The 16,188-nt window shown below is 34.2% G+C and overlaps 1 protein-coding gene across 2 annotated transcripts; it reads right to left on the bottom strand.

Annotated features, from left to right (window-relative positions):
• Nucleotides 1-589: 589 nt before the first annotated feature.
• On the bottom strand, nucleotides 590-4,352 carry LOC111370818 (glutamate receptor 2.8-like). 2 transcript variants are annotated; one of them, XM_022992695.1, is made up of 5 exons: nucleotides 3,978-4,352; nucleotides 2,639-3,891; nucleotides 2,159-2,468; nucleotides 1,683-2,080; nucleotides 590-1,497 (listed from the first exon to the last, which is right to left on the bottom strand). In XM_022992695.1, the coding sequence occupies exons 1-5, from the start codon at nucleotides 4,213-4,215 to the stop codon at nucleotides 1,096-1,098; spliced, it is 2,601 nt and encodes an 866-aa protein (XP_022848463.1). In that variant the 5' UTR covers nucleotides 4,216-4,352; the 3' UTR covers nucleotides 590-1,095. The 2 variants fall into 2 exon arrangements, with proteins under 2 accessions (XP_022848463.1, XP_022848462.1); XM_022992694.1 differs by having other exon boundaries at nucleotides 1,659-2,080.
• Between the last annotated feature and the right edge of the window lie 11,836 nt (nucleotides 4,353-16,188).

The following is a 16,188-nucleotide window of genomic DNA, read 5'->3' on the forward strand; positions in this document are numbered from 1 at the left end:
GAAAGAGAAAAATTACTGTAGCACTGATAAAAAAGGAAAAATAGACGACCCATATTTAAAGTTTTTATGTTGATTTTTGGAAAAAAAACATGATTTCATATACATGTGTTGATTTTTGGAAAAATACATGATTTTTGGGTAAAGATAATAGTTTGGGAGGAGGAAAATGGAGTAGAGATCGCCGAAAATGGAGTTTTCCGGCGATCTCCACAAAGGAGACGTAAGCATATTAATACCCATTTCAATGATTTCATTTGCCTTCTTTCAATTTCAGAATCGTGAAGGTGAATTCCTGACTTCGTTCAGTTCGTTGGCTGCCGATTGGGACTGGGAGGGATCCTCTTCTAATCTTCTTCACTTTCATTTTGTGGACCAGTTCAGAAAAATTGCTGCAGTCCGTAGACTGCAGATCGAAACTCGAACTCGATCGAAGGCTCAGGCCTCTAGTGCTCTTGCAGTCCTGCTGCCGCTTGCTGCGATGCTGCCGAGAGGCCCGAGTCGCCCGACTGCCGACTCGTAAGTGTAAAGTGTGGTAACTCTTTTTTTTTTCCGGCTCTCTTTATTTATTTATTTTTATTTTTATTTTTTTGTTCTTTTATTGGTTTTGTTCTATTTTGATTTTGTTGAATTTTGTTACTGAATTTTGTTGAATGTTGTTCTACTTGTAAATGTCTCAATTTATTGGAGTTTTGAGCTTTTCAATCATGTGTTCCCACATACTGTACCTTTAATCAATTGTCAAAACCAATGAGATTTAGCACTTAGCAGCAATGATTTTTAATAAGTTAAATTCTCTTTCTTCTCTCATGCGTTTTCACAAATTATACGGAAATTTATACTTGCTAAATGTAGTCAAGGATTTTGTTCTATAATTTTGACATCTACAAACCATTGGTCGTTTATAGAGTTGTAAAGGTAGTGATGTAAGGTTAGAATGACCCAATTTTGTAGTGTAGTCAAGCGTGCATGAAATAGTCAAATTTTTCTTTGATCAAAATTTACATAATTTTGCCATTTCTTTCCTCATAAAAATTTTCTGCAACTATAATATTAAAAAACAACAATTACGAAGGTCAACCAGTCCTAGTCCGATCGTCAACGGTCAACCCGCCCTAACTGGACTTCGATCCTGGATTCGCCGCTGTCAGCAACATCACTCATTTTTCTTGAAAGTCTGTTTCTACGATATCCCAACTTTTTCAAAACCATCGTTGTCGCAATCCAAATCCCTTTATATTGAGCCGAAGAATTCTCAAATCTGTCTTTTGCCCGAAAATAATAGATTAAAAGTGATGCTGATGATGTGACTCCTGTGATGATAAACAGCACAAAAAAGTTCTGAGGGCTAAGACTTGCAGTTTCATTGTCTGATTTAATATCTACACATTGCTCAGATGCTATTAAGCTCTGCTCCAAATCTTTCAGCACCCCATTTTCCCGAACATTCAGTAATGCTTCATCTATGTCAGGAAGTAAAAGGGATCCCTTTGGAAATGCCTGAGATGAAGAAATCAATAGAAAATGTTGTCATCAGTTTCATCTAATAAAATTTCGCCCCCTCTCTATCCACATAAGATGGTGGTTACCCAAAATTGTGCACGTGTAAGATTATTGATAAAAAAAAAATGAAATTGAACTGCACGTGAACGTGTGCGTACTTTCATAAGGGAAAGAGAAATTACAAATCCGTATCCTCCAACTAGGGAAGTAGGACCAGCTATGGTGAAGCTCTTGCAATATTTGGCGACGAAAAGTTTAGCCACAGGAACTTCAAGAAAGGCTGCTGCAATAGCACCACTTCTGAGAGCCAGTGCATACTCGTCTGTCGATGTGAAATTCCTAATGTTGCTTGATTTAAAGCCTAAAGGACCCTCCAAATATCCCCTAACAAAAGACAGATTCGAGTAGCCAATCAATGCGTTATTGCTCTTTAATGTCTCAATATTTGTTATTTTTGGTTCAAGATTTTGCACTGTGAGCATGCTGCTAAGGCTGGCTGTATAGCTTTGTGTGATGATCAGAGACACGAAAAGCCATACCACGGTGGCCATACGTGACAAATTGCTATGTAATTTTTCACCTGTAACAAATTTAGCCAAAAAAAATCAACAAATATTCATTTGAAAACTAGTGTGATCATCTTGAGTGTACACATTACCTTTTATTGAGAACAGTGTGGCAAAGGCCAACCAAAGTAGAGTGCCTATTTGGTTCAGAACTGGTCCTCTTAGTTCAGAGCAGTAATTTCGCTCAATACTCCAAACGACGAATCCATTGAAGACATTAATGAAAAATGTGAGAAACCACATGGCTTTTGTGAAGGGCTTCACAAACAACCAAGCTCTGCTCGAATGCCATAGAATTGGCACAACCATTACTAGTCCTGTCTCAGTATGAGCGTGCGTGAATTCTACATATTTAGATCGATTTGATATTATGGCGATGTCACCAACTGCTGCATCAAATTCCTAATCAAACAATAAAGACTCGTGTCAGTATATAACTCGAATGAAATATCTCTAGGATAGTATAGAATATCTTACCTTTGATTGAACTTTCTTTCTTCACCAAATCAATGTAGTTTGTCTCAATATATAACTTGAATGAAATTTCACTAAGAGAGTATGGAATATCTCACCTTTGATTGAACTTTCATTACTAAATCATTGTAGTTTCCTCCAAAAGGAACGAATTTATATTGTAGAGAGTACTTCAAATGCCTTGCCGTTTCATCAAACACATCAAGAGAAAATCCCGAGAAAGTGTACTTGTCTGTAGAAGAATCATAATCAACTTTCACAAATTTGTTTGTAATGGATCCATTGGGAACTCCAATTTTCAAAGGATTTTCAATTGTTGGAAGATCCCAACCTCTTGGAGCAGAAGATCGCCCTCCGAGTCCAGGCCAAATAACATCTCCTAAACTCTCCATGGATAAATTGTACACTCCATGATCTATAGTATGGGAGAATCCTAAATTCTCAGTCCAGAATCCCAGTTCTCTGTAATGCTTTCCAATGATATTGATTATCTGAAATCGAGTTGCGGACTCTAATTTTTTCCCCTTAAACCGGATATTCCCACTTAAACCGTTGAAATCTGTTTTGAGAATACTTTCCAAAAGTTGCCAACCGTTGCTTTTGGTAGGTTCATTCATTGCTAATCCCACTATCCGCACAGCATCATAAGCCTGCAGCGCAAAGATTCCAGGCTCGTGATGCTTTTCCTCGGGGTACTTCCGGCCAAAGATACCATAAAATCTTGTCGAAAAACTATTGAAATGAGGTCCAGTCTCAAGAAAAGAGTTCCTCACGCCTACCACACCTTGCATAGAGGAAATTAAGGAAAAATTCATGGAATGCACCGAACTTGTAATGGAATCAGTGGTAATCCATACATATTCCTTCTCCATCATCTTCTTTTCCTTAGCCACTCCGAAAACACGCGTCGCAAGTTCTAAAGAAGTATGCACAACAAACACTCTACATTGCTCTTTTTTCAGATTTCCGAGTTCTTCGTGCAACAAAGAGGAATTACCAAAAGAAGGGAGGGGTAAAAGATTACTTATTTCGACATCAACTGCTTGTAAAGCACCATAAAGATAAGGACTGATTCCATTGGCCGTAGAATCTGTGTCCTCATATATTACATTCACCCTGCGCCACCCCCACGATTGAATTATATTAGCCACTGCCTTCATTTGTATGTGTGTCCCAGCCGCAGCTTGAATGAGGAACGGCCAACGCTCTGCCGCCCTCAGTGGACTAGAATCCGCAAATGAAAGAATTGGAACATCATAGTTTTCACTAACCTCTGCAACAGTGGATGTTTCCTCCCATGATCTTGGTCCAAGAATCACTTCCACCTTGTTCTTACTGATCAGATGTCTTGCTGCAAAGAAATTTAACAAAATTTCATAGATTTCTACGGCTATTCTTACACTTGTACCAAGTATTAATGGATCATTCGATATTTACCTGCAAGAGCTGACTTTATAGGTTTATGTTCAGAACACTTCAATCTCAGCATAAGAAATGTTTGACTGTGCATCTTGTTGAAATCTTGAATGGCCATATCCATGGCTACTCTTTCTTCTTTGCCAACTCGAGTGTTACAATCCGATATGGCGCCAATTACGCGCTCGTCTCCATTAATGCCTTCTGGTTTTAAGGCCAAGGCAACAGGAAAGAATAGAAGAAGAAGAAATGTTTTCATAACTAATTTTCTGAAGGTAAACAGAGATACATATGGCACAGCTAAAATATGTGCGATGTTCCAAATCTACTTGTAGCTTCCAATGTTATTGGAGTCAATGAATTATCATGATCAGATATTTCTTGGCCGAATTCATAAATCAATTAAAAAAAGTTGACCCATGAAAGGCGAGTTTGGGACTTTGAGGTTGTCTTGTCTTCTTGGATAATGGATGCAACTATCATAAATATAAGTTATGGTAATTCGGGTTCGTTTGTCATGCCTTTTCATAAGTTAAAAGCTAATTCTTAAGAATTAAGCCATTTGTACTTACTTGTTGACACTTTAGGTTAATCGATCCCACCACTCCTCTCACATAAGGTTGGATCCCATGTGGGGGTCATGACGTGGGGTCCGACCCCCATGTGAGAGGAGGAGGTGGGTCCGAGTAAACCAAAGTGTGAACAAACAAATACAAGTAGCATGACTCAATTCTTAAACTAAGAATCTACTTTCAAACATATTTAGATAATTTTCCAAAAATGTTTTGTATGATAAAAAGAACTTTTAATTTTCCAAAAATGTTTTGTATGATAAAAAGAACTTTTTTATGTATTTGATTGCAAGTATAGAACTTGCATGAAAAAAATAAGTTTTAGACAATTGATTTGCCGAAAATTTTCAATGAATGTATTTGATTAACTTAATTTTAAACCAAGAAAATATTGTACTTTTCCAAAAATACTGGAAACCAAGTTTTGGAAATTATTTTTCATGAAAAAAATATCAATAAAGTAGGAACTTGGAGTCTAAAATGATATTTTTCTTGAATCCCCGTCAAATGTGCTGTTTAATTTAATTGGTAATTAATCTGAGTTTCTTCTTATAAAGTTCTTAGAATATTTTTAATTAATTAATTTTAGGATTATTCTTAGTCATCCTACAAATATTTTTCATTTGGATTTGGTCACGTCAATTTCTTTAGACGCCCTAGATGTTGGTTAATTAATAAATTAATTAAATGACATCAAGAAGAAATTATTACCTTTTAATTTTTGAAGTTTAATTATAAATAGAGTAACTATATTTGTTCGGAATTCTTTCTTTCTTTTTTCAAATGACAACATAAATTCAGCCCCTGGGGTGGGAAATCGATTTTGCAGTCTCCACACTGTTCGAGATACAGCCAATTTGTCAATTTGTTGGAAGCACATTAATTTAAAATGGACCAAAAGTCCATCTACCCTTTGTACAACAGGGAAGACTGCAGTGACAGAAATTAAGTTGACATACAACTTGATCGACATTCACAAAATAAGAAGGTCCACTTCTTTTGAATTTTTAATTCAAGCAGGACCTACGCGCATGTAAGAGGCGATCCCCGCATCTGTCACCCATTTTCCATCAGTGGGACCTAATCTTTATACCACTGGTTGTGAACACTTTTCGTTTTTCGACAAGACTGAAATATTTGACTATTTCGCAAAGTGATGAAATTGAGGGCAAATTTGGTGTATGACCAGACAGTGAATAGTTAGAAAAGAGTCAGATATTATGGAATAAAATAATGAGAGCTTTGCCATTTGTACCCGACGTGAGAAAAGGGGTCGGACCCCACAAATTTATTGGCGTGGGCCCCGACCCCCAATGTGAGTAGCAGGTAATTTGGAATGTCAAATTCCAAGTACCTGTAGCAGCTCTCAAATAATGATATAGATTGGGCCCATTTTTGGGTCCCACAAGAATTACACCCTGATATACATAATGGTTAAGTGACATTTTATTAGTGATGGGGGAAAGAAAATGCTTTTTCCATTGGTCAATAATGAAATGCCACTCAAACATTATATAAACTTTAGTGTACATGTAGAATAATCATTAGGGTAATACTACTTGTACACTTTCGATGTAGATAATAGATGACACCTCTCACATGGAGGTGAACCCATGCATAATAAATTATGTGAAAGGGTGTCAACAATTATGTACACGAAAAGTGTACATATAGCACTACTCAAATCACAAATAGGATTATACTTTGTGAACTTACACACACGGTGACACCCATCACACATTGAGGGAGCCCACGAATAATTTATGCTCAGGTCTCCCTCCATGTGAGAGGAGTGTAAGCATAATTCTCATTAATATTCTTGAGAGAAATGGTACAAATATAAAAATAATCAAGTGAAAATTTCTCCCAAAAGTAGTCTGCCGGCCATGAAAAAAAAAATTAAAAACTAAAAATAAGAAGAAAAAATTTAAGAAGACGAACCCCAACTATCTAGTTAATTAATCGTCACGAAACTTTTCATACGTCGTCGCTATTTGATAGGAATTAAAATCTAAGCTTTTATCTAAATTAAAGTTAATAATTAATTTTAATTATATGAGCATGTTTGGTAGAGATTTTAATTCAATTAACAATAATTTTTTGACCGTTATTTCACTATTACAGCCGTCATTTTTGAATAATTCTCTCACACATAGGACTCGCTTTATCTTTAACGGTCAAAAAATCAATTAACAAAATTTCTACCGAACAAGCACTATCAATCATGGACATATATTGCTCCACCTCTTAGACAAAGTGGTTTCCTATTTTAACTAATTTGTCAATTTATATAAGACTTCCACTAACTTGTTTGACTGATCATTTCCCAACAACCATATTGACCAATCAAATTATAGTCTAGAATGACTAGAGTCCAGTCCTCCGACTCTTTCAATTTCACGAAATTCTTTGCATGCATCTCGTGTCACGTCATTTTCTTCCTTAATTTATTGTTGGGATTAATATTATATTAATTTTAGTAATTTTCTTGTTTAATATCTAAGTCGTGACATCAGCTGAACAAACCTAAGATATATGTTACTGTAAATATTAATAAATTAGTAATATTAAATCATCGATGTCACGACATTGTGAAAACACGTTCAAGCTTTTATTAGGTATAAAAGATTCTTGATTTGAAATGAAGACTTTCAAAGTCAAGTTAAAATAATATTTTAAGTGCAGGATATATTATTTTTATATCTATTTTCAGAGAATTTTGGTCTATTTTTAGTGAAAATGGCCCAATGAGTAAAAATCGACGACTTTACCCCTGATGTACGGTCGTTTCGGCCAAATATCATGGTTTAGGGTTTCAAAAATTCTTTTTTTTTTTTTCATTTTATCATTATCTAGAGTTTATCGCTATTTGAGAGCTTAGTTGTTATCTCGATTTTATTTATGCTTTAAATACGAGTTATAAGCCTTATATCAATTGTTTAAATATTAATTTAATAAAGAGAATTGAGAACTTTCTCAAAAAAAATATTCTTCCTTAGTACTTGTAAACAAAACAAGAAGTTTGAGGTGTGAGATTTTGTTTTTAACTATAAGCTTTCGCTATATCAATTTGACTCTGGACCTTATGGATTGAGTAACGTCTTCCCTAAACCCATGAGCTTGCTCTTTTTTCTAAAAGAAATAAATAAAACGAGCTCAGGGGAATCAACTCAATCCATGGATCGTTTCATAACGAGCTCAAACTGTCCACGAGTCAAATTGGGAGGATCCGAAGCTGTAAGTTGCTCGGTCCATTTGCCACCCTATCTAAAGGAATGCCATTTATACGTGTGGAAAATAATACGATGCAAAATGTAATGTAAATAAAATTACAAGTTTGTAGCTTTGAATTTGGGTATATTGCAGTTTCTCTGAAATTTAGATACTTCTTATGAAATGAAATAAATAACATTAATTCTTGTTAAAAAGACGAAAGTTTTAGTGATTTTCAAATGTGTAACACATAAAAATTTTCAACGTATTAGTTTTGTGTACAATGTGAAACCACCTACACAAAAACACTTAAATCATTAGAAGACTAAGAGATATATTTATATATTTTTATTTTTTTTCTTCAACAATTATTATTGATAAGTATTGAAATATTGATCCCTGAAATCTTTTTAATAATAATAAAAGTGATTTATCTTATATACGTAGGGGTATCAACATGAGTGAATTGGTCTACACCAATCCACCTACATCTAAATTTAGTTTAAACTCACTATAAATTCCGATTATCGGAACTGGAGATGGGAGGGTCGTCCAATTGTCGTCCTAAAGTGCATATTTTTAGGGTTTGATTAACTTTTGGGTAGTTAATGGTTAAAAGTATACATGGTATGTACTTTTGTTCTATATGTTACTCAGTCCTTGTTTGGTTTGGATATAAATTAAATTTTTAATAGATTTTGATAAAACATGTGGTTAAAAAATTGTAAAAAAATAATGAATTCCATAAAATTTATGGTTGAAAATGAATTTTCCGAACATGGACTACAAGTTGCATAGTTATGGACGTTTTGAAATAATTGGCTTTGTCCGTACAAGACAAGCCAAAAGACTTTGGTTGGGCCAGCCTACATTTACCTAATATGACTCATACTTTGTACTGTGCTTGCAACAGTTCTAGGCCCATGTTAGAATTCCATTAAACTTGCTATTTCATTGAAATACATTTTTTAAATATTTGTTACACTCGACTCAATAAAATTGAACAAGACAATTTAGGGTGGCAATTGGCATAATCGAGTTGACCTGTCTCAATCCTATGGATGAGTTGAGCTCGGCTCAAGTCCAAATCCTGGTGGAAGACCCTTTGACTCGTCGCCCTCATAGAAAAATACTTTTGCATCGACCATCACAAAAGAACGCTATCTATGTCAAGGTAACTATGTAACAAATTATGCATGCATAACATGATAATACATGGTGATATTGTAATGCTTTCATTTAGTGCCTATATGGCTAGTCGTTCTAGAAAAGAGTTGCACTTAGACACATATGGAAGGGTATGTACACCTATTTGATGCAATTATTGGACAAGATTGGGACCTGAAAACCATGAGAACAATTAAATTGTATTATTCTAAAGTTGTATAATACATTGGTATAAGGACATATCTGGTATGGCTTTTAAAAAGTCAAAAATTATCTTTGAGATCAAAAAGTTACTTTTTAACATGTATTTGGATTGTTTTCTGAAAGTATTTCGTTTAATTAAAAGAATTTTTAAAGAAAATTGACCTAAAATAACTTTCTCAAAATGCTCTTCTACAATAAGTAGAAACCCTGCTAAACGAGTCATAAATTACAATCAAACATCTCTATATAAGTCCTTCATCGTTAAATTTGAATTCGAAATAACTTTGCCCTACATTTGAAAAGGCCAATATAAAGTCAAAAGCATAATTTTAACTCTATATCATATCGACGTGTATTATAAAGTAGATCATCACACACTTTTCAAAATCCTTAACATAGTATGTCCACCACATGAGATCACATCCTCTTATCCAAATCCTTCTCCCCAAGGACCCTTATCCAAAACACACACTATAGACTAAGAAACTTGACTTGCTTACCACTATTCGTGAATTATGAGAATGTTAGACGCAATGGCCAAACAAAAGAAGGTGGCCTGTCGATGGTCACGACGATCGACTAACTACCACAATAACATTGAGGGGTGAAAATGCTACCTCTTTACGATAACTATCGACAAGGGGTAAAGAGGCTAGTAATGTTATATAATATAAATAGTGGACTATGATAGCTAATCAAGCAAAGGCAATGGATCGACTACCGCTATGCAAGCTCGACTATCGCTATGGTAGATCGAATACCGCTATGTAATCCCGATTATCACTATGGTAGGCTGACTACCATTATGCTAACCTGACTACAACTATAGTAAATCGACTACCACTACGCTAACTTGACTACCACTATGCTAGCCCGTCTATCATTATGGTAGACCGTCTGTCACTATGGTAGTCCAACTCTCACTATACTAGTCCAACTATCGTCACGGTAGACTGACTATGCTAACTAGCTTGATTATTGCTATGCTAGACTGACTACCATGATGATCGATCAACTGCCGACTCTTAACTTCCTGAACATCCTTTTAATCGATTGATAACCGCCTGACAATTATCATCGATCTCGATTGTTGAGTGAAATTTGACCACTCAGTATGTGGGTGAGAACCATTTAGTGAGTGGACGTGTTATACCAGACACGTGGTTAATAATCACTTAGCCATTACAAAGCATTAAACATCTATAAATACTCCAAATGCGTGCCAAGTATTGGGATCTTCTTTTTACACCATAATTTTTTGGCCATCGCTCATTTTTCCTCAAGTCATTTTCCATCAAAATCCCATCACTAATTTTCATGCCGGAGGTTCAGCGGGAGAGATAACTCCAACCTCTTCTTGCATGTGTTCCATTGTTCATCGAAATAGCAGGAGCCACCTTGCTATACTATGGAAGTCCAAGGTCGATTCATTTTCACGTATAATTCATGAAGAAAAGCGCTAAAGACAAGTGCTTGTTTGTCATAAATTTTTTAAATTTGTAAACTGGTCAAATATAATTTTTTATCATATATTCTATACAAATTTTATGACTTCTTATTTTATAATCGACAAAACATAATGAATAAACATAAAAACAAAAATGTACGTAAACATACACCACCATTCATTGGCGGACCCCCATTGGGTCCTAGTGGGTCAAGTGACCCACCAACTTCGGATTTTTTTTCCATTTTTTTTTTTTTTTTTTTGGGGGGGGGGGGTACCACTCAGTATGTGGGTGAGAACCATTTAGTGAGTGGACGTGTTATACCAGACACGTGGTTAATAATCACTTAGCCATTACAAAGCATTAAACATCTATAAATACTCCAAATGCGTGCCAAGTATTGGGATCTTCTTTTTACACCATAATTTTTTGGCCATCGCTCATTTTTCCTCAAGTCATTTTCCATCAAAATCCCATCACTAATTTTCATGCCGGAGGTTCAGCGGGAGAGATAACTCCAACCTCTTCTTGCATGTGTTCCATTGTTCATCGAAATAGCAGGAGCCACCTTGCTATACTATGGAAGTCCAAGGTCGATTCATTTTCACGTATAATTCATGAAGAAAAGCGCTAAAGACAAGTGCTTGTTTGTCATAAATTTTTTAAATTTGTAAACTGGTCAAATATAATTTTTTATCATATATTCTATACAAATTTTATGACTTCTTATTTTATAATCGACAAAACATAATGAATAAACATAAAAACAAAAATGTACGTAAACATACACCACCATTCATTGGCGGACCCCCATTGGGTCCTAGTGGGTCAAGTGACCCACCAACTTCGGATTTTTTTTCCATTTTTTTTTTTTTTTTTTGAGGTGGTGGTGGTTGTTGTTTTAATAGGCTCCAAAATTACGAAGAAAGAATAGTATCTTTCCATTACCAAACAACAATTGAATTGACTATTTTCATAAGTAAATCTGTGATTATTGATAAAGAGATTATTTTTTTACTCGAATTGATTGTTTTAATTGGTAATTTGTATCAAATATAGAAAATCACTTTAAACGTAAGTCTGTGTTTAAAGTATCGACAATAATATAATTATAAAACGTTAAAGCACATAGAGAACAATTGTAATAAGATATTGAAGATATTAAATTTTTAGTAACTTATTTATAAGTTTGATTGTATCCCACTAACTCTAAATATCTGCATCCACCACTGCTACCATTCCTTGTTTCTTACTATCTTAAGTCGAAAAAGTTAGATAATATCAAAATGACGACATTAACAATTATTCTACTTTTGTTATTCCTTCCTTTGTTTGTTATCACTTTTGTTTCACTATTTTTTTATTCAGCATATTCGTACGAAAATAATAGAGGAATATGAGAGCTGACTAAGCATCTTTATTCCTTCTGTCAGAATGATTGCGATTCGCTAATTAGGTTTTTCTAACAAAGAAACAAATACTTGTATTAATGAAGTGATTTGACGAGATTTTGAGGCTAACAGTTTTATTCTTCGTAGGTAAATAAACTCACCACTGCTACCATTCCTTGTTTCTTACTATCTTAAGTCGAAAAAGTTAGATAATATCAAAATGACGACATTAACAATTATTCTACTTTTGTTATTCTTTCTTTTGTTTGTTATCACTTTTGTTTCACTATTTTTTTATTCAGCATATTCGTACGAAAATAATAGAGGAATATGAGAGCTGACTAAGCATCTTTATTCCTTTTGTCAGAATGATTGCGATTCGCTAATTAGGTTTTTCCAACAAAGAAACAAATACTTGTATTAATGAAGTGATTTGACGAGATTTTGAGGCTAACAGTTTTATTCTTCGTAGGTAAATAAACAATAAAGATGAACAAATCTATTAGTAAAGATTAATACAAAATAAATAAGTATAATTCTTAATTATAAAATTCTGAAATTTGAAAATCTCGAGGGAAGTCGTTAGTAGTTGCAATCATGGCTCTCGTACTTTTATTTTATTTTATTTTAAGACCCAAAACAAAAGACTTAATCCAACTTTGCAGAACAGACTATGCCCCGTTTGATAGAGATAAAAATCAGCTTTTTAGCAAATTTTGATAAAAATTGATAAAATATGTGATTGAAAAACTGTAAATCTTATAAAATATGTAATTAAAATTAATTGTTGATTTTGACTTTGATAAAAAAAAAATTTTAACTTCTATTAGACGGGAGCTATATAATGTTTATGATTACGGTTAACAACCAATTATAAGTTGGACTACAACACACATTTCAAGGGCCAATTACATTGTGTATTTGAAACAGTGAAACATCGCCCCTGTTTGTTTCTCATTTTTTCTCTACTAAAATGAAAAATATGACTGTTATCTATCACATCGAGCCACCAAATTTGAATTTATATCTCTTGTGTGGGACTCATAACGGTTATATTTTTCATTCTCATTTTTACAAAAATGGGAAACAAACGCCCCCATCAATTCATTTATGACAAATACAAGACATAGAAAAACTTACAACAAGCAATTTATTTCAATATAAACCAAATTCCAATAAATTCTGGTCCCTGCTACTTATACAATGCCCTATCTAAACAGGGGGCGATGTGACGCCCCCTATTGGCCGGAGCTGCGTAGATACCAAGCCAATCTGTTTGGACGGGACATTGTCCAAGAGGAAAAACTCATAAATTGTTGTCATATACTTCCTAATTTAAGTATCGAAATCTTATCACTAGTTCACACGATTTTACCTATTATTTTATACCAACAATAATTGCAACATGTGTTAAGAACTGCGTTTGGTCTTGCGTCTTTTGACCCCCCTGATCTCGTACTCAAAATGGAACGAAATAAAGATACACGTTAATGATCATTAATTTTATTAGAAAAATGATCATTTTATTTATAATTAAATTTGATTTCGATTCGATGCAAGATCTAGTAATGAACATAAAAACGTTAGTTTATTTAAAATAAATTAAATAGTTTATATTCTTACACTATACAAGAGAATGAAAATATGGGGACCGAATTTAAAATAATAGGTTATTGAAATAAAATAATATTTACAAAATTCTGCACCTTATCAAATGAATTTCCATACACGGCTTACACACACACACTAACTGCAATCAACACGCACTAAACACGCTCTTCGTCTCACACATATGGATACACCGCATGTCTATATAGATACATATATTTTCTTCGACACATACTACACTGTGAATACTCCATTTTTGAAGCCATGGCGCGCCAATCCAATCCGAAACCGAAGCCGTTATACACTCTCTTCTTCTTCATGATCCTTTGTGGATTCACCTACGGTCGCTTCATTTCTGACAGTCCAGATCTCGTCTCTGACGGGGTTCATACACACGCCTCCAGTTTGCCTTCATTTATCCGCATGTACGCGGCAGAGGAGACGTGTGAACAAACGTACGGGTTCATGCCGTGCACCTCTACGGCATTGGGAAATCTGTTCCTAATTATAGTTTATGGATACCTGATGTTCCAAGCCGCGACGTACCTCTCCAGTGGTAGTGAGCTTTTGCTTGAGATTCTCGGTCCTGGAATTGTTGGTGGTCTTTTTCTCCCTATTCTCGGAGCTCTTCCTGATGCTATGCTTATTCTCGGTACTAATCAATTTTCACTATTTCATCGTATATTCAAAGTTAGCTGAATTTATTATGCTTTGCTGTGCGCTTTGCCCGGTCAGCTATAAAAAGAGTTAATGAAAATTTCAGGTTGAATAGAAACTTGATACACATAGCGCAGTGTTGAGAGCAGATTGTCTGAAAATTGAGTCGGATACTCTATACCTACATGCATAGTAATTTAAATTTCCTTTAATTAATATCACAAGTTGAAAAGCAAAGTATGCGTCTTTGGGTATAAATTCATCTCTAAGAAACTGAAAATGAATAGATTTGGTCTTTTTGATTTATTTATTTTTTCAAAAAAGTAAATATCCCCTTTAGATTTTTTTTTTTTTAAAATTCATAACAGTGTCTACCCCCTCACATGGAGGAGACTCACTCATTTATTTGAAGTGGATCCCCCTCCACGTAAGGGATGGACACCGTTATAGAGATCGTATTATATAAAAGTAGCATATTCCTTTTTTTAAAACCTTCCTTTGTATTTAACCGCATGATGTAGTAAATTAGATTAGGGAATTTACCAACTTAATGTTCATCTTCTCCCATGTTTTAAATTTGAAAATTTTAATGACATTATCAATACTTCTTCAAATGAATTTGTCTTAATTATAAAATTCTGAAATTTGAAAATCTCGGAGGGAAGTCGTTAGTAGTTGCAATCATGCTCTCGTACTTTTATTTTATTTTATTTTAAGACCCAAAACAAAAGACTTAATCCAACTTTGCAGAACAGACTATGCCCCGTTTGATAGAGATAAAAATCAGCTTTTTAGCAAATTTTGATAAAAATTGATAAAATATGTGATTGAAAAACTGTAAATCTTATAAAATATGTAATTAAAATTAATTGTTGATTTTGACTTTGATAAAAAAAAAAATTTTAACTTCTATTAGACGGGAGCTATATAATGTTAATGATTACGGTTAACAACCAATTATAAGTTGGACTACAACACACATTTCAAGGGCCAATTACATTGTGTATTTGAAACAGTGAAACATCGCCCCTGTTTATTTCTTATTCTTTCTCCACTAGAATGAAAAATATGACTGTTATCTATCACATCAAGCCACCAAATTTGAATTTATATCTCTTGTGTGAGATCCATAACGGTTATATTTTTCATTCTCATTTTTACAAAAATGGGAAACAAACGCCCCCTTCAATTCATTTATGACAAATACAAGACACAGAAAAACTTACAACAAGCAATTTATTTCGATATAAACCAAATTCCAATAAATTCTGGTCCCTGCTACTTATACAATGCCCTGTCTAAACAGGGGGCGATGTGACGCCCCCTATTGGCCGGAGCTGCGTAGATACCAAGCCAATCTGTTTGGACGGGACATTGTCCAAGAGGAAAAACTCATAAATTGTTGTCATATACTTCCTAATTTAAGTATCGAAATCTTATCACTAGTTCACACGATTTTACCTATTATTTTATACCAACAATAATTGCAACATGTGTTAAGAACTGCGTTTGGTCTTGCGTCTTTTGACCCCCCTGATCTCGTACTCAAAATGGAACGAAATAAAGATACACGTTAATGATCATTAATTTTATTAGAAAAATGATCATTTTATTTATAATTAAATTTGATTTCGATTCGATGCAAGATCTAGTAATGAACATAAAAACGTTAGTTTATTTAAAATAAATTAAATAGTTTATATTCTTACACTATACAAGAGAATGAAAATATGGGGACCGAATTTAAAATAATAGGTTATTGAAATAAAATAATATTTACAAAATTCTGCACCTTATCAAATGAATTTCCATACACGGCTTACACACACACTCACTACAATCAACCCGCACTAAACACGCTCTTCGTCTCACACATATGGATACACCGCATGTCTATATAGATACATATATTTTCTTCGACACATACTACACTGTGAATACTCCATTTTTGAAGCCATGGCGCGCCAATCCA

Source organism: Olea europaea, chromosome 21 (genome assembly GCF_002742605.1).
Source record: "Olea europaea var. sylvestris chromosome 21, O_europaea_v1, whole genome shotgun sequence".
NCBI classification, from domain to species: domain Eukaryota; kingdom Viridiplantae; phylum Streptophyta; class Magnoliopsida; order Lamiales; family Oleaceae; genus Olea; species Olea europaea.